The sequence below is a fragment of the Heteronotia binoei genome, chromosome 15 (genome assembly GCF_032191835.1).
Source record: "Heteronotia binoei isolate CCM8104 ecotype False Entrance Well chromosome 15, APGP_CSIRO_Hbin_v1, whole genome shotgun sequence".
Classification (NCBI taxonomy): Eukaryota; Metazoa; Chordata; class Lepidosauria; order Squamata; family Gekkonidae; genus Heteronotia; species Heteronotia binoei.
In genome coordinates this window covers 23,995,307-24,021,860 of record NC_083237.1, presented here as the reverse complement: position 1 = coordinate 24,021,860, position 26,554 = coordinate 23,995,307, and the positions used below count along the sequence as shown (strand labels likewise).

The 26,554-nt window shown below is 45.8% G+C and overlaps 1 protein-coding gene across 2 annotated transcripts; it reads right to left on the bottom strand.

Moving 5' to 3' along the window:
- Positions 1 to 928: 928 nt before the first annotated feature.
- Positions 929 to 22,336, bottom strand: U2AF2 (U2 small nuclear RNA auxiliary factor 2). 2 transcript variants are annotated; one of them, XM_060255322.1, is made up of 12 exons: positions 22,024 to 22,336; positions 16,714 to 16,849; positions 14,476 to 14,505; positions 14,065 to 14,168; positions 13,081 to 13,232; positions 11,525 to 11,641; positions 10,170 to 10,308; positions 9,963 to 10,042; positions 9,386 to 9,508; positions 4,407 to 4,493; positions 3,279 to 3,527; positions 929 to 1,462 (listed from the first exon to the last, which is right to left on the bottom strand). In XM_060255322.1, exons 1-12 carry the CDS (start codon positions 22,070 to 22,072, stop codon positions 1,328 to 1,330), a joined length of 1,401 nt encoding a protein of 466 aa, XP_060111305.1. In that variant the 5' UTR covers positions 22,073 to 22,336; the 3' UTR covers positions 929 to 1,327. The 2 variants fall into 2 exon arrangements, with proteins under 2 accessions (XP_060111305.1, XP_060111306.1); XM_060255323.1 differs by lacking the exon at positions 14,476 to 14,505 and having other exon boundaries at positions 22,024 to 22,307.
- Positions 22,337 to 26,554: the final 4,218 nt, after the last annotated feature.

Genomic DNA, 26,554 nt, shown 5'->3' with positions numbered 1-26,554 from the left:
ATGAATGAGCATCAGGCTTGGCTTAACTGTGCCACAGATCCTCCCCTCCTCCTTTTGTTCATGAGCCACAAACCCTACAGTGTGGGCTGCCTGCAGTAAACTGTCATTCACAAGTCACTGCAGACCCTTATAATTCCTTCTGCCTCTACATCTGGTTTCACAGGTAGCTGAAGGCAGCAGCTGGGCTACTGGTGGTGCTCAGTAGTTCCCACAGTGTAAGTGCAACAATCACGACGAGACCCTTCCCATTCAAGAGCTGGGAGTCACTTTAAATGGTCTCCTAAGGAGATACACACATTGGTGGTGAGGGCAAGACAGGCAATCTACTGTTTCTAGATTCTGTACAAAGCATAAGTTTAAAGTTAATAACTTCTCCAGTTGATAAATGAAATGTAATTTTGTTACACAAGAAGATGTAGGTAATTTCTCTGGTTTGCAAGATCTCTCCAGGTATTGCCCAAGCCCATCATTGCAGCTTTTAAGGGCTAGAAACTTAGCTACCCTTGTTTTGTTTTGTTAATGAAGGATTCTTAGCAAATTAAATTCTCAGGCTTCCCCCCCCCCCTCCAAAGAACACATAGCGGTACCATTCCTGACAGTCCAGTCAACAGAAGGGTAATCTCCTGTACCTTACAGCAACATAAATTCGCTCTTGATGTTGTACAAGCAGAAGAGGGGTTTTTTGCAAGCAGAAGTTGGTTCCTGAACCCATACAGCCAGCTAACTAAAGAAGAATGATCCAGACTTTAAGGAATCACTAATTGTGCGCCAATGTAGTTTGTCTTTAGGATCAACCCCAGCATCAATCTGTACAACCAGACAGCTTATCTTGACTGCTTTCCTTCCCGTTTGGGGTATTTTTATTCCCACGTTAAGTTGCAATCAGATACTAAAACCTGAAAGAGAAAGCTGCCCAGCCAACACCAGGGAATTGGAAAAAATGTTTAATTATGAGAGACAATGCTAGAGAAATAGTTGTCCGTACACACAGCGCAGAGGAAAGGAAAATACAACAAAACAGGCCCATATTTCTGAGCGCAAAACTCCTCTTAGCAAAAAAATCAAACATCATGGAGAAAGGGGAGGAATAGGGAGAAAAGACAACATTTCTACTACAGAGTAACCATCACTGGGAAACCGTGGGGGAGAGGGATTTGGTGGCAGGGATAGAAAAGGGATTAGGACAATTGGAAGAAAAAAAATACAGGTGGTTTTGGCCATAAAACAGGCTACGCTGCTAAAGGAGCACCCCCCCCCCTGGCCAGCAAGCTGCCCCTGCTTCCTCAGATGTCCCCCCTCCCCACCCCCAGACTGGCTCAGGACTCAACTACCAGAAGTCTCGGCGATGGTAGGAGTCAGGGTCGCAGTACTTGGTCACCACAACCCGGTTTGCAAACTTGCGGCCCGTCAGGCCTTGCATGGCCTTCTGACAGTCGAAGACGGATGTGAATTCCACAAAGATCTGCAGGGATATTGAGGCAGGGGGGAAGAGAATGAGAAAGATTAATAGTAAATGTTTCCCTATAATACTGAAAGCATCAAACCCAAATGGAGCAAGAGCCAAGACCCCTTCATCCCAGTATCATTGGCAAATATGTTCAGCCATATGCTTGTGTACGTACCAATGCCCAATATATTCAGCCAGCCATATACTTGTGGCGTAGGAAGGGGAGCTGGGCAGTCCACACTGTGCCTTCATGAGGTATTTCTTGGGCACAGCTGGTTGACACACCAACCCAATATGCTCTGACAAACTTGACTACAGGAAGTATTTGCAAGCAGCTTAGCATTTCTTAAAGCTATCAGCTTTACACTGATAAACCTAATAATGTCAGTCTCAACGTGTGACTTCAGGCATCAATCAAATCCTAGTCCATTCCCAAGAAGAGTTCTGACTCCCATGTCCATTCCACAAATGCAATCCCTACAGATTTTTAAATTCCAATTTAGGGCTGGAATGTCAGAAATCTCAGTAGTAAAAGGTGCAACTACTTAATTCACCACTACTCAGAAAGATTTTCCTGGATCACTACAGTCGTAATTATTTACCGCAGGCATACTCCACTTTTCTTTCTGTCCAATTGAGAGGGGCTTACAATGTCCCTCCCGTCTCCATTTTATCCCTACAACTCTGAAGTAGATTAAGGTGGAAGTGAATGACTGGCCCAAGGTCACCCAGCAAGCTTCCGTATGTGGATTCGAACCTGGGTTTCTCAGATCCTAGTCCTAGTCCAGCTCTGCCATAACATCATGGCACTTTTTGAACAGCTGGCTCCTAGGCTGTACCTTAGTCACTCTTTTACAGAAGCCAGCAGCCATATAACTTTTGTGCTTCATTCTAAGGATGGGCTCAAACCAAGAAACAAACCACAGTTCAAGCATGAACCAGGTCAATTCATGGTTCATTTTGACGCATCATTCCTGAACCAAAAAACAAACTGCATTTTTTCCATGGTGGTTTCTTTTTGCAGTTCATTCTCCAGATAGCCTGGCACAGATTCAATCAATCCCTAGGCAATGCTGGGGGTGGATGTGGAGAGCCCTAGAAACACCCAAAGCAGTTGTCCGCAACTTGACTGGCAGCTCTTGGAGCCAACCATGGGGCTCCCATTCTGCTCTATTGGAGTAGATTATATACTAGTATAATACCACACCCTGACTCAGCTGCTTTCACTTTGCAGCACAAAGAGAGAATTACTTCAGTCGTTGTTTGCTGTGTGACTGATTTAGGGGAGGCTTTGAAGAACTCCTTTCCCCTCCCACGCAGTGGGACAATGTTTTAAAAATGTCTCCCAGCTAGGAAGGTGTCCCTTGCTGTGGTTCCAAGGACTGGACCTGAAGCTAGAGCTGAGCTTTCCGGGGGGCACCTGCTTGGGGGCGGGGGGCTATCGCACATCCTAAATCCAATTTTCGCCAAACTCGGAGGGCTGGTGAAGGAGAGCCTATTGAAGTCTTCTTGTGAGTTTGGTGTCTCTAACTCGCAAGGGGACTGTTCCACCACCTCCTGAACCAAACAAACCATGAACCAGTTCAGGCACTCCAATGAACCATGAACCAACATGAACCACTGGTTCAAGCAATCAAACGAACCACAAACCAACATGAATCACCATTTTCCTGATTTGTGCCCATCCTTACTCCATTCAGCATTATGAATCCTGTTGGTGCCAATGAATGTTTTGGAAGCAGCAGCATTTATTCAGCAGTCCCATAACCTTTGATTTTACTGCTCTATGCATGCTCCCATTCCCTGCCATTCCAAGCAACTGCCTACATACCTTTCCACAGCCAGGCACCTCGACGCCATCTACTGGCCGGGGGATCTCGATGGACTTCACCACCCCATACTTGCTGCATTCGTCACGCACGTCCTCAACAATTTCCTCGTACTCCTCGTCATCAAGCAGCTCTTCGGGCAGCACCATGTTCATGAGGCACAGGACCTCGGTGGGATGGCCGCCCATCTGAACCTGAGAGCTCATCAGGCCTGGGACCTGCAGGGTTACTGGAGTCTGGTTTATTGTGCTCTAGAGGTGGAGAATGGGGCAGGAATCGGAAGTCACAGATAGCTAAATATACCCATTTCTTAAAAACCATCACCACAAAGTTCTATCCCTCAGAGCACGGGCATCAATATCTCAACTCCCCCTTCCCAGAGCACTCTGGAAGCTTTTTGTGTTACTCCTCCTATATTCCAAGAAGCATCAACCTAATTGTTTTTCATTAAGCTCCTAGAGCAGGGATGGCCAACAGTAACTCTCCAGATGTTTTTTGCCTACAACTCCCATCAGCCCCAGCCATGTTGTCCTAGAGTATCCTAGTCAACAGCAAGCGTGCTACTGCAGATTTCTAACTGCAGGCAGAAGAGGAAAAGACAAAGAGTTGCATCTTCTGGTACTTGGGAAGCTACAGTTCTCCAGTTCTAGAGTTACAAGATAACATATTAACTGCACAGCCCTGCCAATATGTCGCCTAGTTTAGCTCAGTTCTCCTGACTGAAACAGTAAGGCTGCTTGTGTGTTCATTATAAACACTTGAAGGGAATGTATTCCACACTACTTCTGGCAAAAAAAATTGTTTTACCCCACCAGGACCATGTGCAGTTTGTCTACATCTGCCAGACACTGGAATAAAAATGGGACTGCAAGGTCAAAAATGTTTTGCCACAAATCTTCCTAATGACTTTTAATAGATTTAGAATGGTTCACAGCATTAGGAGCTGTGCGTAGAAAGAAGAGATGGACACTTTTCCTTTAACAGGCCACAACTAAGCATTGTTAAAAGTGTGTGGGATGTCTCCACAACACTGTACTAGTGGCTACCCAATCAGCCAACAGTAAAAAGGAGCAAATTTTTACAGGAGTATGCAAGTTTTGGCCCTGTTTCCCGCCAACTCCCTTGCTCACCAGAGTAGCATTCTTGGCTCCCACGCTGGCTCTCTGCACCAGCAGCTTCTTGTCACCCAGCTGCATGCCATTCAAGCCGGCGATGGCCTGCGAGGGCAGAAAAAAGTGAATCCAGACACTTCAAAACTTGAGCCTCCAAGACTGCCAATCACAACCCCTCCACCCTCACTTCCAAAACATCCACACATTCGTACACAAAAAGGTGACTTCCTCTCCTGCCCCCCCCCCCAACTCCTACCTGAACCGCACTGCCATGGAATTAACAACGTATTTGGCTTTAGTTACCTGCTAGGGCCCAAATGGGCATGGTAGTGAGAGGATTACTTTTTTTAAAAAAATACACCATATTGGAAGGAATTAAGGTGAATCAACAAGGACTGTCTGCATGAAGGAGAAGAGTACAGAGGTGACGTTTCAGCTTCAGCTAAATGTCCTTAGCCTAGACAGGAAGTCCAAAGGAGAGAGATGAGACCTTAGTTCTCCAAGAATGTGCCCTGGAGCCCACATCCACACTAACAACACAGCTCAGCTACCATCATTACCTTGTATCCGAGAGCAAGATTTACTTTTGAGCAACAGGTTACCTACTAGTACATTTCTGTGTGGCAGGCAAGATTCCCATCCCAAAGAAATGTTTTCTTCCATGCAGGAGGACAAACCCCAAAGAACTTCCACCACAATGCAAGAACTGCCCTAGTCTTGTAGGCTGCATGTAGTTCTGCCATGTGGCAAAAGTGAATCCCATGGAAGTTCAGCTTCCAAGACTCCCAATCCAGTCTGAGAATGATCCAGCAGGTTTCGCCGATGGGTGGACAGGACTTTAACCAGCAACTCAGAATCAGTGGCTGAATCAACAATTACTTAGCGCCGCATGAATTCAAAATCAACTGTGAAGCCAGAGGTCTGCAGAATCTAAACTTGTTTTAAGGATGTACAAACTGCTAGCTACAACTTTTAATAGAATTAGCAGAGAAGAATGTTAGGAGTTGCCTAGCAACAATTAGGAGGACACAGCCTTCAGTACTAAGACAGAATCAACTGCCCTTGTTGGTAGCTGAAATCACACCATTGTGATACTCTCAATGTGGGGCTACCCATTAGGTCAGAAAAGTTCAGCTAGTGCTGAAGTGTTGCTGTTCAGCTTGTGATTTCTCAAATCAAATTTTATCTGCTTTGAAACTATACTGGCTACTGGCCTGTGCTGACTTTTATTCTTAACAGCTCTAAACCTGTGTTTCTCAGAAAGCATCCTTGCCTATACGAACCATCCCTCAATTTGACATCAGCCAGTGAGGGGAGGCCTGCTTTAAATTCTGCCTTCCGTGGGAGCCACACTGGCCTCCAGGAGGGCCTTCTCGGGGCTGTCCTGGAATGTGCTTCTGCAGGCTGCTGACTTCCACTCTTACAGCATTCAAGGAGCAGGGAAAGGCCATCTTGCTCTGATCTGCATTTTGAGAATCAACTCTTTTGTGTTTGCATTTCTGCTGCAATTGGTTGCTCACACAGCTTTTATTTACAACATTTTTTAAGACATTTATGGAACACTTCTGGAGACAACTGAAAATAAAGAAGTGTTATGGAAATGTAGCATGGTGCCAGTGACTTGTATTCACAGTCACTTGTGCATGCATATATACACACACACCCTAGCAGCTATTAATATTAGGTCTACGTGCAAAAGATTTGGGTTCAAATGCCATCTCAGCCATTTGGCCTTCAGTAAATCCCTACCTGTTACAAAAAGTTGTGTGTTTAAAATAATACCGCTGTAAAGTCTTTTGAAATTGCATTATTAAGAGCTTAAAGGATCCAAGTGCAAAGTTTCCACCTCTCCCAGGGGATCCAGGGCTCCAGTGCTGAAGAACTGGGCTTTAAAATCTGATCGCAGTCTTAAAGCCTTATTTTTATCCTCACATTCTGTGGGTTGAAAGAGTTCTAAGCTGCCTTTTAATACCCCTAAGAAGTTTGTCTGCTAAAGTATCTTTGAATGGGTTCAGTCTTCATGCTGGCTCCTCCATTTTGCGCCTCCATCTGCATCCCCATTTTCAATAGCTGAATAGTGAGGCAGTGTATCACTGGTGCAGCAAGGCTGTATTTACTGTGCCTCTGTGTGTGTGTGTGTGTGTGTGTGCGCGCACGCTCCTAGGAGACAGTCCTGAGGCCACTGGGAATGGATTTTCCTGGATTGAAAGACAGTGTGGAAAAGGTTAGGCCTGCCATCCTTGCTCTCTCTCTCTTTATAACAACTATTCAACAGCTGCCAGGAACACTGGCATTTGCAGAGTACAGAAGACTTTTGTAGACAGCTCTTAAAGCAGCAGTGCTCACTCCCTGGCTAATGGGGAGCCACATTTGCAATCATCATCAACTCAAAAGGACCCGTGTGACTGCTGTATACCCTGGCCATCGCCACCAACATACATATATGATAATATGAAACTATGAGATATATAACTGCTGAAGTACTTCTGAACATAGAGGGTGGTCTCTCCCCACCACTGCTGAACCTTAGCTCCTGGGTAGCAACAGCAAGAGGAAAGGTTTCCCCCTCTGTCTTCCGGCTTCCTCCTGGCTGTGGAGAAAGGAGTAAAACCACCTCCCATCCCTCACTGTGGCCAGCTTGTTTTTGTTTGGTAGGCACGACAGTCGCTGTACTGTCTCTTCTCTGTGGTCAGCTTGCTCTCCTCCCATGGTGCTGGGTTGAGAATTCAGAAGCTGCAGAGAAGAGACTAGGGGCAGGGGGGAGTTGCTGCAGAGGACTGGCACTTCCATTCTTTGCATAAGGAGCCAGTTTGGTTTAGTGGTTAGGTGTGCAGACTTTTATCTGGGAGAACCGGTTTTGATCCCCCCACTCTTCCACTTGCAGCTGCTGGAATGGCTTTGGGTCAGCCATAGCTCTCGTAGAAGTTGTTCTTGAAAAGCAGCTGCTGTGAGAGCCCTCTCAGCCCCACCCATCTCACAGGGTGTCTGTTGTGTGTGTGTGTGTGTGTGTGTGTGTGTGTGTGTGTAGGGGGGGGGAAGGTAAAGGATATTTTGACTGCTCTGAGATGCTGAGATTCATAATATAGGGCGAGATATAAATCCAATACCTTTCTCATATCAGGGGGCTTACAAGTTATTCATTCTCTAGTCCAGGGGTGGCCAACGGTAGATCTCCAGATGTTTTTTGTCTGCAACTCCCATCAGCCCCCAGCCATGTTGGCTGGGGCTGATGGGAGTTGTAGGCAAAAAACATCTGTAGAGCTACCGTTGGCCACCCCTGCTCTAGTCCTTGCAGCAGCAGCTGTTTCAAGGTGAGAATTGCCTGTCAACCAAAAGCCCTACTAGGAAGTGGTCTTGCTTACTTCCTGGAACATGGTGTGGGTGCCACACTGGGGAATGGTGTTCAATATCTACATCTGGCATGACAAAAAACCACATCTGGCTCCCAAGCCCTTGAGTTATTATCACTGCCTTATAGCATGATCCTGGCCACTTCAGGCCCTATTTGGTTGTCCCTGTACTCTCCCCACGCCCCCACCCCCAACTTCGCAGCCAGAGACACAGTAACTTCATTTTCAGTCTTTTGTTTTTTCAAGATGTGGGATTTTGTGTGCAAACTGAACTGGAGTACAAAGTCCAAAGCTCAGAAGCATACTTGCAGAGGTCCACTACTCAGAGCCCTATCTCCACCACGAACGCTTAGTCAACCTTTTCTTAGAAGCTTCTAAGAGAAGTTCCACTGTCCCTCCGGGCAGCTTGTTCTTATAAATTATGATTACAGTTCAGAAAAACGTTCCCGGAGGTCCCACCTAAGTTTACTTTCTGTAAACTAAATTGATTTCTGCAGCATCCTCAAAGATGAGCAAGCAGTCCTTCCCCCTCTCCCAACATTCACTCGAACATCTGAGAACAGCCAACCCCTCACTCCCTAATTCTCTTTTTCTCTCAGAGAATCCCAGTTAGATTCTGGATGTCTAAACCAAGATTTTTAGCTCTGGCTAAAACAGATACCTTTCTCCTTAATGCAGAGAGACCAGGGAAGGGTGGAGCAGGAGGGAGAGGGGGAAGGTTGAGAAACAAAAATGTACTTCCCAAGCAGTGTTTGGGAAGCCTTTGCACATATGGGAAGATTGCACAGGACATGAAGCAGATGTGTGTGTGAGGGTATATAAAAAAAGGACACACGTATCCATACACACCAGCAGAGGCACGCAATTATTTTAAACCATGCAGTAACCCTTATCAGCTCAACCCAGAAAGTAGAGGTTGCGCTCAAGCATGCAAAGTTACCACCGACACTCTTTGAACCCTATGGGGTTTTGTGGGGTGTTTCCTCTCTACCACAGATCCCCCCTCTCCAACAGGGGCAAAGGGAAATGAGTGCTCTTCCTTTGGCTTTTTATTATTAAGAATTATTACTATTATTATTATAGCATATATGGCAATACTTGCATTTTACAACTCCCACTGGAGTCAGCAAGCAGAGCACATCTGAAGATTAAGGGCCAGTTCCACCTCCTCCCGCTGTAACACAAAGCACAGCGGGAGAAAGGAAACACAGTCATTAAGCATGTGGGATGGAAAAGTCACTTGGGGGTGGGGGGTGGGGGGGGAAATGGGCAAGATGCGCTACGGACCCGGCTCTTCCCTGGCTGGTGAGGGGAGGGCTTCTTACCGGCTCTCGGTCGGGCACGGCGGCCGGGGTCTTCGCAAAAAGGCCGAAGCCTTCTCCGACTAACATTCGGGGAGAGTTGTTGGTTTTTTTGGGGGGAACAAAAAGCAGAAGTGATCAGAACACTAACTCGATGGTGTCTGCCGCTAAGTCAGCAGCTGTGCTGTAAAGGAGAGAAAAGCTGGCGCCCCCTAGAGGGGAGGAGGAGAGAAAAAAACACCCCACCTGCTCAAAGGACAAAGAACCCCCCTCGTCCCACGGGCAGGTCGGCGAGCCACTGCGGAGCAAAAAGATAAGAAGGACAAAAGAGGGAGGCTGACCCTACCTGGTCTGTGACGTTGATGTCCACGTATTCACAGAAGGCATAACCTTTCGACAGGCCAGTGGCACTGTCCTTCACTAGGTTGAAAGCCTTCAGGGGCCCGAAAGAAGTGAGCAATTCCTTGACCTGGCAGCCAGCAAAGAAAGGGAAAAAAATTGAGTCATTTTTCACACCACCACAACTGACCAAATAAATATCTGTGGAGGAGGTACAGACACAGAGAGAGCTTGCTCCATTTGCATAGCAAACCAAATGCATCCTTAAATCTGGAAAGGGAAGCAAGAACAAAACTCTGAAGACCCAGGAATAAATACTAGGCCAGCCACAAAGATATCATGTGCACCTCCTTCCCCAGCTTAGTATGGAAAAGGCTTAAGACCTGTGTACGGTAGTTATGGATGAAAGCAATACTGTCTCACATAATGCAGACCAAAAAGGTTACTTCTACTGACATTCCACTAGTGAGAATCTGCTTGACATTTCCTGGCCTCTGTAGAAAGTGGCTGTGGGTGGAAATACTTTGGAGTACTTCAAGTACTCTGGAAGATGTTAAACTGTTTCTCCTACTCCCAAGACCTACCTGATCATCATTAAGATAGTTTGGCAGACCCCCAATGAACAGCTTATGAGCAGAGTCTGGAACCACTGTGGACACAACACCTGCAAGAGAAGGGGGGGGGGGCTCAGCATGAGAGAGTCTTTAGCATCAGCCATATCTAACTGCCTACATCTTTTGAGTATCACATAGCCAGCTCTTCCCTTTCTAGCAGGATCCCAATGCACTCACCTGGCACATAGACAGAAGGATTTTCAGACATGCCAGGGAGCGGCTGGTAATCATGGGGGCGTCTGATCTTCAGTGACTGTCCCTGAAAAATGATCCCATCAAAGGCCATAGCTTGGGTTGTTTCATCCACTGAACGAAACTGCAGAAAGAAGACAACAAAAAGAGAGATAGAAATGTGAAAAGTGTTGGGAAGAGGGCAGTTAGATACCAAGCAGCAAGGGGGGCTTCCTCAGACCTCTAAATTAGGAACTTTAGAGCTTCAGCCTGTGAGTTAAACATCACTACAAAGTGATGGAAATGGTAGGAATCACAATGAATTAGCCAGCTCACTTGCCTTGCCTTCTCCCTTCCCATCCCCAGCTGGAAACTGGCCCCCCAAAAGCCATCTAGTTTTCTGATCTAGAATTTCACAACAGAAATTATGAGAACTGGCCAAATAAGTAGTGCCTCGCTGCTGGAAGCTCTTTACATAAAGAAAAAGCTAACCCTGCTCTCTTGGTTTCTCACACTTGTCAATGTAAAGAACAACTGAACTATTGTCTAGTAAACAGCTTCCCAGAACTTGCATGAAGGCAGCCATTATGAAATTCCCTTTCCACCAACCCAAACTCCTGCACATTGTGAATCATGTACTCCCGATCTGCACTCTGCCTGTGACTCAGAACTTTATGACACCATCAACATAATCCTAGAACCCTCCATGCGTTAATCTTAACTCCCTATTAAAGATGATCTGACCCAGCACATTGAACAAAAGCTGGGATTTGCTAGGCAGAAGCCCTTCAATACACAGCTTCTTCAGGCACCAGGCGGTACTGCTTCTCCACTGATGCCTTTTGTAAAACTATACTCAAAACATGATGCTTTCTTAAAAGCTCTACAAGAATATTTAGAACCAAAGCAATGAAACTGTACAGCTATTCTCTAGCATGTAAATTTATGGAAGTCTGGATAGTCCACATATTATTAGCTGACTTTCATGCATGGCCAGGTAAGAGACGACCTTTTTTTGAGTGGGATGGCTCAAAGAACAGGACTGAAAGGTCAGCCTATGCTTGGGAGTTTGGGGAAAGGTATTTAAGTACAGGAAAACAACACCACTTGTCTAAACCACACCTACCTTCTCTCTTCACTGGGAACATTACTCCTGTCTTTGAGATCATAACAAAAAACAAAACAAAACACCCCTTGACCCAATAGTTTCCCCCCCCCCTGCAAATTCTGTAAATTGCTCTTAAAGAATTAGGATTACGAAGCAGCCACTAAACACTTCTGCTGGGTTGCTCTACTCTACATGTAGAAGTTGGTCTCCTTTTTTTGAGGTGACCTTCTACATACCATGACCTGCAACTCACCTCCAAAAATGCAAAGTTCTTGTCTTGGTTGATCTGCACCGCCAAGACTGGATTGCCAGGGGCCTGGGTAAGACCACCAAGACGCATCTGAGCATTGAAGAAATCCATCATAGCTTCCTGTTTGGAAAGGAGACATGAAAGGATGAAATCCGCTGAAAAGGTTGTCAAGACCCTACAGAGATTATAAGCAAAACTGCCTGTTGTTACAGTAAAAAAAATTGGGACTGCAATTCCCTTCATAGCCCCCCACACTATTCACTTTACAGATAAATGGAAACAACTATTTGGATTTTTTTGTTTTTGATAGACAGATTTAAGTAATGACCACCCATACCGAACCTTCTGCTTACTAAGACTATAAAATGCAGTTATTTCTTCTCCCCACTGCCTGGCTTTTTTAAACCTAGGCATACTTGTATTTCAGGTACATGTTTGGTCATTTCCGCCCGAGGCAAAATATACACACAGAAGAGGACAATCTGAATAAAGAGCTCTAGGCAAGGTGATCTGGCATGCAGTGGCCTTAAGAATGGAATGAAGAAATGAAAAAAAATCAAATTGTACTGTTCAGCTGTTTTGTAAGGCACGATCTCCACATCTGCAACACACAATAACGTTCCTATACAAATTCATATTACATATAGGTTACCGTGCAAGAAAAAGGAGAAAGGGAGGACTAGATAATATGCCCACGACATTCACTTAGCTGCTCACTTAAAACCAGATTTCACATCTTATCCATAATCCAGCATTGGAACTGTGCTTCCTCAACAGGTACACAATCAGGACAAGCAAAGGAGAAATAGCAGGACTGGCCTTTAGTACCAGATCACCAGCCTCCTCGTTGTATTATGGAGTCCTGCTAAGTTTCTAAAGGAAGATCTGGGGTTGAAATGCAGTTGCCTGCCATTCATGTTCAAGCTAGTTTGGAAACGAGGCACAGGATGGGGAGGGAAATGACTGAAGGCTGGACTGCCTCATTCTGATATCATCGCCTTCATTGCATCAACAAGCTCTATGCCAGGGGTGGCCACATGTGGCTTTCACACATTGTGCAGCTCTTGGGAGGCTGAGGTTTACACTTCTTAGTAAGTGAGTCAGTGTGCATAGCACTGGGACCTCAATCAGCCTCTGAGTGCTGACCCATAGGTAGGCAACTATTTCCACCATGTGTGAAGTGGGAAAAGTGGGAAAAGGGGGAAATAGGCAGGCTTGCAAGCTCTTCACCTCCACCACAGAGACTAACTACCTAGACACCTAGAGCAGGAAAAGACAGTGCAAGAGTCAAGGGAGAAAAGTGAGCACATAAGGTGGCTGTGCCCCCAATTCCAGTATTAAGAACTTAAATAAAAATGTGTGTGTAGTATTTGTTCATGTATTGCGGCTCTCAAACATCTGACATTTATTCTTTGGGGCTCTTACATTAAGCATGTTTGGCCACCCCTGCTCTATGCAAAGCTTCCCCATAAATCCTCTGCTCAAAAACTCCCACATCAAAAGAAAGGGATTAATGTATCAGCAATATCAGGGACATGTATAAGGAAACAAGTTGGTACCTCAGTAATTCCAAAGGGGATGTTTCCCACATAGAGACGCCGGGCTTGCCGTGTCATCTGGCTGCCCACCACAGGCACAGGAGTGGGTGTCACTGCCAACCCATCAGGGGTCATGGTTGGCAAAAGAGCTGTAGCTGGAATCTGCCCCGCAGCTGGGAATGAAACCACCAGCGCCAAAAATTACAATCCTGAGATCATCCATCATGCTAAATACTGCACTTCTGGCAAACTTCACTCCAAAAATACAAAGCATTTAATTAAAACTGTGACAAGTAAGAAGAGAGGAAAGATGCAATCATTTTTCAAGCATCACAGGAAAAGTAAACTAATTGTATCTCAATTTCTAAACAGAATGACCTATCCAAAGACTATATGCAATGGGGGGGGGGGGGTTGATTCTGTGCACTAAGGAGTTCCCATCTTGGAGGCTGAAAATTCCAGTTTTCTTTATTAGAATGCATGATGGCTGGAGTGAGGATTTATTTTAAAATATGAAGGCAGAACGCTGACCTCAAATACTATAATTAAGAATTAAACATCCACATGCAGCTACAATATGCGTTGGCAAGCCTATCTTACGTTCGTGCAATGCTGGAGTAAAAGGAATGTGAAAACATTTACAGTTCAAAGCTACCCAAGTTCACTCAAAAGGAGATCCCCTAAATTCAGTGGCATATGTGCTACAGGAGTACAGCCATCACATGACAAGGAGGAGAGTCTGATGCAGACCTCTTATTGGCTGGTTTGTGTTTGGACAAAGTATCAGGGAAGATTGTACTTGTTCAAGGGAAGTTTCTCTGTTAATAAGAGATTATGCATAACAATGGATGGAGGGAGAATTCTGCACAAAGAACTCCCAGGGTTGATGTGAAACTGTATTTCCAGAGATCTGTAGTATAGAGGGGGATGCTTTCAGCATACTGAACACATCCTCTACACTACAGCAAGGTGAAGGCAAGGTAATTTAAACAGCTGCAGCTCTACCTTGCATGGCTTTATACTGCATGGGTGTGATGTGTTCAAAGCCTGGAGGCGGGACATCCCAGTACTTGCGAACCTTCTTCTTCTTCTCATGTCGCGGAGAACGGCTGCGGAGGGAAAGAGGATAACCATTTGAAGACTGGGATGAAAGCTGCTATTCTCTGATTAGTTTCAATTTGAGACATCATCACGAGGTACTGAAGAGTTGATCCCTGTTCATTTATAACTTCTTAAAAGTGATTCCCGGCATGGCATCTACAGGCATACGTGGCTGCTACATGATGTGCGTAGTGGCAAGATGTAAATGCCCAGAGGCAAATATGATTGTGGTTTCCCCACCCCATGGGGTTTTCTTCCACCTCCCAGTGCCTCCAATTTTCGTGGTCAGCACAAGGAAGAATCTGCAATACTCACCTCAAAGGTCCCGAGAGGCTTAGAGGTGATCTGAAAAGGAAAAACAAAATGAGTCTGTATCCTTCCCTCCTGGGCAAAATAGGCCTAGGCAACCTATAAGGAGAGATCCAATTGTGGCCTGAGAGCCTTGTCAGTCCTAAGAGAGCAGAGAAACAACTGAGGGACTGGGGTGGTGGAGAAGCTCCACAGTAGAGCAACACTCATTTACACAGCAGCCACAGTCAATGTTAAGTGAAAGAAAATATAGTATTTACTCAAATGCAAGACTAGTTTACTCTCAACGTACGTGCGAATCTTCCATATTAAGAAATACGGAGGATGTGTCTGTCCAGAAAGGCAGCTCAAAGCAGAAGACAATCTACTAGGAGACCAAGAGCCCTTGCAATAGTCAGATATCAGCAACAAACTCTTAGCTTTTTAAAAAGACTTGAGCAAGTTCTCATCTTCATGGAAACAAAGGAAAGTTGTTATATATTAGACATAAGGAAAGAGAGCAGGGATAGGGCTCTGAAGCTCATTCTGACCAGGAAAATGGAACTAAGTAGTCAAGAGAACAGATGGAGGGGGACATTCTATTCATTTTAATTTTTAGTGTACTTTCTGCCACCAAGCAGGCAGCAGCGGACCATTTTGTGAACCAAAGCTCTTAAGTGGGCCTTCTGATGCCCAGGGGGAAACCCTACCTGCCTCCCCCCCTCCATGGCCCCCAGTGTACAGCATCCTCTTTCTTGTTCATGAAAACACTACCAAACACACACCTCAACAGACATTGTAATGCACACTAAGCAGAACTCACTGGGAACAGTTGGCAGCAGCCTGGCACAATCAGGTACAAATGCAGCTCTGACACAGCTGCCTTTAATCAGTGAGGTCTGCTAATGAACAGTGCATGCCACAGCAGCCCTGCTTTTTGTGATTGCCTTGGAACTGAACCTGTGTTTGACCCCTAGTGCACATTACACACTCCTAAATCCTTGCCACTTTCTAGCTATACCTCCTTTTACTATGTGGAAGAACTGAGTTTTCAGAATGCATATCCAGGAAGAGACATGACTCTCAAGAGAGAAAACTCCAACCAACCTCTTTTTCTTTAAACAACCTGTTTCAGATCATGGTTTTAAAGTATCCACAACAGATATGGGATTTTCAATTATAAAGCTGCTAGCTGGGGAAGTCTTACTTGTACATGCATAATCTAAGCTTTTCTTCAGCTCTTGGTAAATAAGCAACATGGGGAAAAGAGACTGCCTGAAAACTGTTGACCCAAGGATGAGAAAACTCATTAAGTGTGCAAAAAATATCTTCCATGGGGAGGCCCAAATTCTTACCTCTCACCGTAACAGATCTGCTCTAATTAGAAAGGTGTACAAACAGCAAGGACTTTGTTCCCATCATTTAGGGATATTCTAGTTCCAGTCTTCCCTCCTCTGCTTGCTTGATATTCAATTGAAGATTCTGCAGGTCTTAGACTAGTTTTCTACTTAAAGGGTAGCGATCAAACAACGTGCACATTTCACCACCTGTTCAATAAAACGTCTCAGAGAGAAACCTATGCCTTGTACCCATTTACAGAACTTTGAAAAAAGGATGCCAGCTTCACAGTATGCAATTAATCAGTGCACATCCTCTGCTCTTATTTTGTTATTTTATTTACTTCATTTATACCCTGCCTTTCTCTCCAAGGGAGACCCCCAAAGCAGCTTACATCACTCTCTTCTCCATTTTACCTTCACAACAATCCTGTAAAGTAGGGGAAGCTGTGTGTGTGCAATTGGGGCCTCTCAGATCCTATTCGATACTCCAACCACTCACCCTAAGCTGTCTTATGAAGGGAAAAACGACTCAGACAAAGAGATCTTGATCTGTGCCTTCCTATGTGAGATATGCTCAGATGTTCTTGCTCACATACTACTTTGTGCCACTCCCGCACTCCTAATATGACTCCACTATTTTACTCTTCCCATTATGCTCAATTAGGGTCCAAAAAAACTCAAATTTGTAGAATTGCTACTTCCTAGTCTCAGTTGTGCTGGTCATATTTTCACAAAGATCCAAGATACTCTGGCTCCAAATAAACTAAAGCAGGAGTCCTTATTCTCCCACCTATCCACACAATGAACAGTGGAGAACCCTACACTCTAAAGGTGTTCAGGATCTTGCTCAGTATAGGAAACAGGACAGAGCCCCCATCCTCCAAAGCTGCAAAGAAATCTGTTTGCCCCATCCCACAGCCACTACCTGCGTCTCCTGCGATCCCTTGAGACACTGCGTTGGTCCCTATTGCGCCGATCACGACTACGGCTGCGGCGTTTCCTGTCGCGACTCCGTGAGCGGCTGTGGCTGCGTTTCCGGTGACGGTTTTCTTTGTCGCGTTCTGAAGGGGATAGCAGAAAGCATAGTGAGTTCCTGGTTGCAACCTAAAACGGCAAACATTTCTGCATGCCAGAAACCCTGGAAGAATGTAAAAAAAAATCTGATGGAAAGAACCACCTGATGAAAACTGGAAAGTGTTCTCACTCCAGCCTGATTTCTCCAGGCCACCTGCCAGTATGCACAAAACCAGGGGTCCCTAGTGTGATTACTAAGGGTGCCATGGAGCATATTGACACCTTACCTAGTGCTTGCCAAGTGTTTCCAGAAAGTGGGTGGGGCCAGATAGGACTCTTGCATAGCATGAGTTCTAATTGGCCACTGGAGTTCTGTTTGGCTGTGCAGATTGAAATAATGATGATCTGGCAGCAATTGTTGCCAGTACTGGCTTTCTTCTTTCACATCTCTTCCACAGTGTATTTTTAAAATGACTCCTCTTCTTCCCTGCACTTGTACTTCCTTGGTATATGTGTGGTCATTTTTTGCAACAGCTGTTTTGTGGTTGCTCCCACCACCCTGTGTCACAATTCCAAAGGTACCCACAAGCTCAAAAAGGTTGGGGACCACTACACTAAACTAAGGGGCAAATGCATTAAACACTGCTGTTGGTTAGTCCCAGCCCTATATGTCTGTGATCACATCCTTTAATACCACAAAGCAGTAAGCTTTAACCTGCTGTAGGCAGGATTTCATCTACCATAGAAATGGCAACTCTCAAAGGTAGGGAATGTGGAGGAAAGCCCACACACGCCACGAGGATACCTGACAGCCTGGTTGGGTCATGGTTGGCACACAGCCACACAGACACTGTATTCATAAAATTGCTCTGGGAAGTTCAATTTTCTATTTGCCCGTTCTCCAAAACCCATTGTATCATAAACTCTTCATCATGGAAGGTAATATGTAAACAGCCCAGATGTCATTGAAGAAAGATCTGAATGAGCAATATGCTCTTACAGTACAAGGGAAGATGAAATTGGAATTTTTCATAACATATGGCAAGACAATATTTGCCACCTCGAGATCGTAAGTCAGCAAAATGAAGTATTTTAATAGGCAATGATATTCCTCATCCTCAAGCTATTAAAAATGGCCTGACCTATGAGAACTGAGACACACATGGTTGGATCCCCTAATAAAAGACAGACGCATGAGATTACCTCCTGCCCAGCTTGGCAGGGCTCAGCATCTACTTGGGAAGTAAGAACTAGCAGCTCTATGTGCATATAAGACTGTAATACCAGTTGGTGGAAAGGGCTGTGGGGTTCAAATTCTGCACAAGTCAAACATCTTCGCTTGCTACTGTTTAAACAGCAATTAAGAATTACACAGACATTTTAAAATTCCCTTTTATCCTGCTCTTTCTCCAAGGAGCTGTGAAAGTGAAATCTTTCTTTACTTGGTAATAGCTGATTACTAGTCTAGAATTACACAGTGCTTTTGGTTGTCTACTGAGACTTTTGGTTTGCTGGTAAGGGATTATTCAATATTTAAGGCTAAGACTCTATGGCGCTATGGACGTGTAGAAGGAAAGGAGAGTTATTTTTTTAGGTTAAAAAAATCATTCCTTGGCATTAGGTGGAGTGCAACTGAAACATGGCAGACTCAGCTGGAAAAAGTCACGTGCTCTGAAAATCTTTGATTGGAAAATATGATCCTTAAAAACCAGTTCTATACAAGGATGATAGCTGCTCCCAGAAATAATAACTGTTGTGGGGCTACCTATTTTGAAAGAAGTAGGTCAGAGTTAAGACACCAGTGTCAAGCAACAGAAGTCAGAGGCCCAGACTCCCAACATAAGAAAGAACTGTTTTGAATACCAGAGAGGAGCCATGCAGCTGTGCTAGAAGGGAACAATAAGCATCAATGTTGTAGAGTGACTAGCATAAAGCCATATTTGTACTGACATCTGTTGCTATACTGTGAAAGAAGGGATGTGTGTGTGAAGACTATCTGGTAGGAGGTATGCACGAGTTTCTGGTTTGTAAAAATTTATACAAACATACATAATGGAGGAGGGAGCTGTGAGAACTTCTGTTTGATCTTTGTGCAAAAAAAACAATGCAAATCGGAGAGCAAAATGCGGCATCAATATCTTTAAGGAGAATGCAATTGTCCTCAGTTCTGCAGGCTACTTATTTCTTCAAATTGTAATATGGGATAGGAATCAACTGTTTTCTGCAATCAGGATGCAATGACTAACCCTAGAATGCTAAAATGACCCATTACAGATCTTCCAGCTATGGCTTTCTTGTTCTTCTATCACATTTAGTACTTGTCAAAACTACTCTAAATCCAAGGAAAAACATAAACATTACAATAAGAAACTTGTCAATGCTGCGGATCATCATCCACTATATTGCTATGTCCATCAAACTTTCTCAAATTGGGGAGGGGGGGAAGCTGTGAATTCATGATACCTTCTGAGGAACCCAATCCAGTATCCTGTCACATGTCTCTGATATGTACTGGGATATGTGAACTGGGGTAGTGATCTCATGCTAGCATTAGTAGAAAAATAAGATTTCTTAGCACAGGAAAGCACCTTCAGAAGACAGCAGGAGCCCTGATAACCCCCCACCTCTGTTGATGGGTCAGTGAGTACCTTCACCCCCCACAGCTGAATGTGGATCAACAAGGGGTCACCATCAGGGGCCACTCAATCTACTTGGTGGGGAAAGAAGGTCTACCTGTCTTGGCAACTTAATACATGCAAAAATTACAGCTCCTGCCTCACTCCACTTCCAGGTGCTCCACAGCTTGAGAACTACTGCTCTGGTTTTAAGCAGCTACTATTTATACTGTGCTGAACGGGAGAGCTAATGCATTTAAGCTGCTAGCATCGTGTGCAGCCCTTTTCAAAAAGTCTCTAGACAACACAGTTTCCTAAAAGCAGCCAGCAAAAAAAAAAAAGGACGCCTGTGCTGAAGAGCATATGAACAGGATGGAAGTAAATCATCTCTCTCTCAAATCACCTCTAACAGAGACATATTATATACTCTATTTTTAAGCTACCACTTGTCCAGATGTCTGTGACAATTAAGGATTACCTTCAGGCAGAGAAGCTTTACAGAAGTCACTTTGGTTCTCATTTGTATATGCAGTGAAACAGGTGAGAATTTTTGTACACATACAAGCTACATTTGATTATGTGAATGTTTGGCCATAGTGAAGCAGGAAGCCGTGAAACTGAACATTGGAATTCGCTATCTCATATTCACATGAATTACACATGGCTCAACAAAGTGTGGAAAAATCTAAGAGTGCTCAGAAGTGCATCAAAACCACTATGAAAGATATATTATCTTTCTTGACTAATAATTAGCTTCAGGGCCCTTAAAATAAACCAATGTCTAAATATCCATGGATGATTATGCGCTCAGGTAGGTGGGTGAAATACAATGTGAACGCACATTTATGCAAAAACAACTTGTGAGAAGAAATCTAATATTTTGTTCTGGAGGACAGACATATAAGACACAATTTGGAGGATTCTCATGATGACAATGAGGCGAGATAAACCCAACAGCCTGAAGGGAAGACCCACTTTGCTGCAATGCTCCCAAGCAGTTTTATCTTTGATTAAGGAGTGGAAGGCAGTCTCACCCCACCCACCAAACTGCAATTCCTTGAGGCCCATTGTTATGGTTGCCACACCCCTCCAGCCTCCAAGTAATCAACTGAGGGGCTGTTGCAGGGCACGAGAAAAAAGACACAGGATCTGGCTAGAGGCGGCCGACACAGGATCTGGCTAGAGGCGGCCGTTGCTGCCCTCTATAACATATGACCTAGGGAAGTTAGAGATAAGTGTCTACTTACTAGAAAGCAACATGCCAGGGTAGGGAGAGAACAAATTCAAGATTTGTGCTAGGGAGGCCAAGAAAGCTCATCATCATAAGCTAGCACAGTGAGTAAGAGAGTCCGTTGTGATCTGCGATGAACTAGATTCAAATTTATTAGGTAGCCTTAGAAAACACCACTCTCTTCCAGCACCAGGTTCATACCCCACCCCCCAGGATGGGGAATACCCCACAGACCCTTTTACAGTTTACCCAACTGTACGCCCAAAGCACTATACAAACACTTGAAATCATCACCTTCCCTTGCAAAAAGCTGTGGCCAGCTCAATCTCTATATTATTTTCACAACAGTCCTATGAGGGAAGTTAAGTTCAAATACCAATCAGCCAGCGATTACCCACAAGCTTCAGTAGGCATCTGAAGCCGAGCCTGAACCCAGCGTTTTCTAGCCACGAAGGGCACCCTCTCCTGAAATCAGATGTCTTGGGGGGGGGGGGATATAATTTTGAATAGGCAAGCCCTGACCTGGATGGCTTAAGGCCAGTCCAATCTCATCAGTTCTTGAGAGCTAAGAAAGGTCGCCCAAGTTAGTCCTTGGACAGGAGACCCCAGGGGGTCGCTACGCACAGACCACCCATAGCAAACCACCTTTGAAGATCTCTTGCTTTGAAGATTCCATGAGTGGTCAGTCACCATAAGCAATGTTCCCTCTAAGCTGCAGAGTCTTGTGAGCAAAAATTCTACTTTTTGAGCTCCTGGCATTAAAGTTGTGAGCTGCTGCATGAATTATTGTGCTCTGGGGTCCTCCTTCCTGAGCTAAGACAAAAATGTGTGAGCTGGAGGCTAAAGATCTGTGAGCTAGCTCACTCTCACTGAGCTTCGAGAGAACACTGGCCATAAGGCCGCGGCGTGACCGCACTTTACATACATAAGAACAGACAATGAGAAGAAAAAGGCCTCTAAAACTAGGGGGTTTTGGGGGGGAGGGGATATAAAACCCCCCTTCTCCCCCCAAAAAGGCGTTTGGGACCGCCGCCTTGCAGCCTTTTCGTGAGGGGAAAGAATCTGCTCCAGGGGGGTTGGAAAGGCTCCCTCCACGCCGGTGACCCCCACCCTATTAAGCGCAGCCGCGCAGGCCACGGAGCCAACGGGGAGCCCCCCCCCCCCCCTTCTCAGGCTCCCGCCAAATTAAGCAGCCCGGGTGGGGGATAGCAGAAAGACGGGAAGAGCCGGGGCGGCGGGCGCCGAGGAGCCAGTCAGTTATCGCGGCCACCCCACACGGCCGCCGCGTCAGAGCGTGTTTCGGGCGCAGCGCGGTCCATGTCGGCGCGCGGCTAGGCCTGGCTCCCCTCCCCCCCTCCCTCCATATGGGGCTCACCCTGTTTGTTTTCGTTGAGCTGCCGCTCAAACTCGTCGAAGTCGGACATGGTAACGGGAACAGGGAGAAGGAGGCGGAGGAGGACGGCCCAGGCCCGGCCTCGCTGCTACGGTCGCTCCTGGCTTATTGCTTCACCCCGAGTTCCTTCTTTCGCGCACACTAGGCCGCAGCGGCGCTTTGCCCAGAGTTCGGCAGCTTCCGGAGGCGGCTTCGGAGCCTCCACGAAGACGCTCGGCTGTCTCCGGAAGGGGGCTTGCGAACTGGCTCGAGAGTCTCACGAGGACAATGCTGAGGAGGAGGGAAGGGGAAGTCCTCCCAGAAACGCCCGGGAAAGGAGGTTACGCCTTTCCGGAAAAGACGCCATTTTCCCCTATACGGAAGGAATCGTGGCTTTCCGTTAGCGTCACTTCCTTTGCTCCGACAAACCAAACGATCTTGGCTTCCCTCGCTTCGCCCTCCCAAGTCTTGGGTATTCCTCGTGTAGTCTCTTCGACTATATCCAGCAGCCTTTCTTTACTACCTAGGCACCCACCTGGCGACGCTTTGTGAATTATAAATTAATTAAATATCGATGTGTTCAAAGCCGGACATTAGTAATTTATTATACTAATTTATGTTATCAAATTTAGATATGAAATAGTTTATCGAATATAGATATATATGATTAAGTATATTGTACCTTATTACATTACACATTGTACCTTATTACATTACATAGTTCAGTTGTAATTGGTATTTTATATCGGATATTGTTTATTAAAAATGTGAACATAAAGTTCTTTTTAAAAAGCCGGACACAAGAGGGAAACTTTTGACACGTGAAAGATACGTGAAAAACCGGCAGGAATACCAAACAAACACGTTCTTTTGTCTACTTTTCTCCTTTGATCAACAAGCTTCGATAGTGCTAAGTCTTCTTCGTTTATATGCTCCGTTTTCCGAAGATCTGTTTCGACCATTATTATATTAAAGGTAGAGAATACAACTAATATTATCGAAATGGCTTAAAACAAAAGGCGTTTTACAGTTGCCAAGCTCCAGGAAAATCTGGAATAACTAATCTCCAGACTAGAAATCAGTTCCTCTATCTGGTTTTGGGAGGTGGACTATGTCATTGTATCCTGCTTGAAGTCTCTCTGCTCCTCAAACCCAGCCCTCCCCAAGCTCCCCATAACTCCAAAATTTCCTACCCATTGGAAACCTAGTACAAACGGAGTTTGCCTAAGTAATTGGCCATTAATTTTCCTTTAAAAGCAGGAAAACTTACTACCCCACATAATTAGTGGTGAACACCTAAGCGTCCAAGAATAAGAGTGGTTCTGTTATGCTCCATGAATTGGATAATTAGATTGAAAGCTGATAAGCTGTGTATCTTGAAGTGTAGGCCTCTAGCACTAAAAAATTTACCTCCTATGTGCTTTTTCCAATGTATGGTAGAGATTCCAGTCATAAAAGCTGGCTGTAAATCAGTTACTTTTGTACAGCACTTTATGGAGCTCTCTTGAACTGAAAACCTTGTGTCTGTTCACAGCAGCAACTTCTTAAATCCAAGATTATCATCCATTTAGATGCAAACTGCCTTTCTACTGCTGCATTTGCCACTATTAATACTAAACTTTACCTGTCTTTCACAGTGCTGAATGCTTTATCTTCCCAATGAAAGTAAGAGGAAAGCAGTTGCTAGCCCCATTTTAGTGCCAGTGAAATAAGAGCCCAGGAGGAGTCTGTATTGGGATAACAGGTAGGGAAGGACAAATCCTATGTATTCCAGAGAATATATAGACCCCCTTCCCCCAGCACTCATACCCTTAACCTGTCAACTATTTTAGTTATTTATTTTGATTTATATCCTGCCCTACCCCACCAAAGCAGGCTCAGGGCGGCTCACAACATAAAATTCTAACAATAAACCAAAAATTAAAATACATTAATAATTTACATAGTAAAATAAAACACAATTCTCAGCGTGCTATGCTACAGTCTTCTTAAAATTCAGCTATTCAGGTATTCTGATGTCCAGATGTCTGTCAGTTGTATGCCAACTGGAAGAGGACTGTCTTACAGGCCCTGCAGAACTGCCCAAGGTCCCACAGGGCCCTCACCTCCTCCGGCAATTGGTTCCACCAGCAAGGGGCTGTGATCGAAAAAGCTCTGTCCCTAGTTGACTTCAGATGGGCCTCCTTTGGCCTGGGGATTGTAAGGAGATTCTGAGACCCCGATCTCAGCACTCTCCGGGGAACATGGGGAGAGACGGTCCCTAAGGTAAGCAGGTCCTAGGCCATATAGGGCTTTAAAAGTAATAACTAGCACCTTGTACCGAACTCGGTATATTATCGGCAGCCAGTGCAGTCCCCGAAGCCCCGGCTGAATGTGCTCCCATCTAGGGAGCCCTAATAACAGCCGGGCGGCAGCGTTCTGCACTAGCTGCAACTTCTGGGTTCGGCACAGGGGCAGCCCCATGTAGAGGGCATTACAGTAATCCAACCTTGAGGTGACTGTTGCATGGATCAGTTGCCAGATCGTCATTCTCCAGGAAAGGGGCCAATTGCCTTGCCCGCCTAAGGTGAAAAAATGCAGACTTGACAGTGGCTACTATTTGGGCCTCCATAGTTAGGGCAGGCTCCAATAGTACCCCCAAGCTCTTGACCCTGTGTGCCGCTGTCAAAGGCACACTGTCAAGGGCTGGTAAGGAAATCTCCCCCCACCCCTCCTCCAGACCACGGCAACCTAAGCAAAGGACTTCTGTCTTCGCTGGATTTAGTTTCAATCTGCTCAGCCTGAGCCATCTAGACACGGCTTGTAACGCCAGGTCCAGATTTTCTGGGACACAGGCAGGCTGGCCGTCCATAAGTAGATAGAGCTGGGTGTCAGCGTACTGGTGGCAGCCCAGCCCATACCTCCGGGCAATGTGGGCAAGGGGGCGCATGTAGATGTTGAACATCGGGGAAAGTACTGCCCCCTGAGGCACCCCGCTATCAAGCGGGCGCCTCTGGGACAATTCAATCCCAATCGCCACCCTTAGTCCCCGACCATCAAGGAAAGAGGAAAACCATTGTAGAGCCAACCCCTGAATCCCTGCGTCGGCGAGACGGCAGGTCAGCAACCGATGGTCGACCGTATCGAACGCTGCCGATAGGTCTAACAACATCAGTACCGCCAAGCCGCCTCGATGCAGATGCTGCTGAAGATCATCCACCAGAGCAACCAGCACTGTCTCCGTCCCATGACCCGGACGAAAGCCCGATTGATGGGGATCGAGAATGGAAGCATCCTCCAGGAAACTCTGTAGTTGCAACGCCACTGCCCTCTCAGTGTTTACCCAAACATTGAGAGCCAGTTTGGTGTAGTGGTTAAGTGCATGGACTCTTACCTGGGAGAACCGGGTTTGATTCCCCACTCCTCCACTTGCACCTGCTGGAATGGCCTTGGGGCAGCCATAGCTCTGGCAGAGGTTGTCCTTGAAAGGGCAGCTGCTGTGAGAGCCCTCTCCAGCCCCACCCACCTCACAGGGTGTCTGTTGTGGGGGAGGAAGGTAAAGGAGATTGTGAGCCGCTCTGAGACTCTTCGGAGTGGAGGGCGGGATATAAATCCAATATCATCATCATCATCATCACCAAAAAGGGTAAATTGAGACCTGCCGATAGTGTGCCAATTCGGCCGGATCTAACGTTGGTTTTTTCAAGAGGGGGCAAGGGTCCAAATTACAAGTTGTAGGGCATGCAGACAAGAGGATCCTGTCAACTTCCTCCAGACTGAGAGCATTGAAACCATCCAGAACACAATCCGAAGATAGGCACAGAGCCTCAGGTTCGCATACTGTCTCCAATGTGGCGGGGAAGTCGTGGCAGAGCGGGGCGACCTTATCTGCAAAAAAATTCGCAAAAGCCTCACAGCCAATCTCCAATTGATTAGAATTTGGACTGCCCTGTGGCAGCGTTATAAAAGTCCGAATTGTGTTGAACAATTGTGCCAGGCGTGAAATTGCAGACGCAATCTTAGCCACAAAGTATGTTTTCTTTGCGGCTTTGACTGCCATCTCATAGGACTTCATAAATTCTCTAGAAGATGTTCTAGTCACTTCGTCTCCAGTACACTGCCATTGCCTCTCTAGTAATCTGAGTCCTCGCTTTAATTGCCGCAACTCCTGGTTATACTAAGGTGTTAGCTTTAAGCGAGGGCGCAGAGGACGTCTAGGTGCGATCTCGTCGATGGCCCTGAAGAGCCTGTCATTCCAAGACTCCACCAGGTCATCCAGAGAATCACCAGAGGGCCAGGGATCCCGTAGAGCCATCTGGAACTGTTCGGGGTCCATCTGGCTCCACAGGCGAGCTAAAATACGCTCGCCGCCTAAACGGGCTTGGGGTGGAACATCCACACGAGCCTTGAGGGCGTAGTGGTTCGACCATGGCACTGCTTCAGCAGTAATATCATCCACTAAAATTCCCGCCGCGAAGATCAAGTCTAACGTGCCCCGCGGGGTGAGTGGGCGTTGTAACAATTTGGGAGAGTCCTAGCGTCGCCATGGATGACA

Bases quoted from the DNA above. Each gene is read 5' to 3' on its own strand.
- U2AF2 (XM_060255322.1), bottom strand. From the start codon at position 22,072: ATGTCCGACTTCGACGAGTTTGAGCGGCAGCTCAACGAAAACAAACAG. The intron at 14,169-14,475 runs GTGAGTATTGCA...TTCCCTCCGCAG, and splicing joins AGCCTCTCGGGACCTTTGAG to CCGTTCTCCGCGACATGAGA. The intron at 3,528-4,406 runs GTGAGCAAGGGA...CTCCACCTCTAG, and splicing joins GAGCCAAGAATGCTACTCTG to AGCACAATAAACCAGACTCC.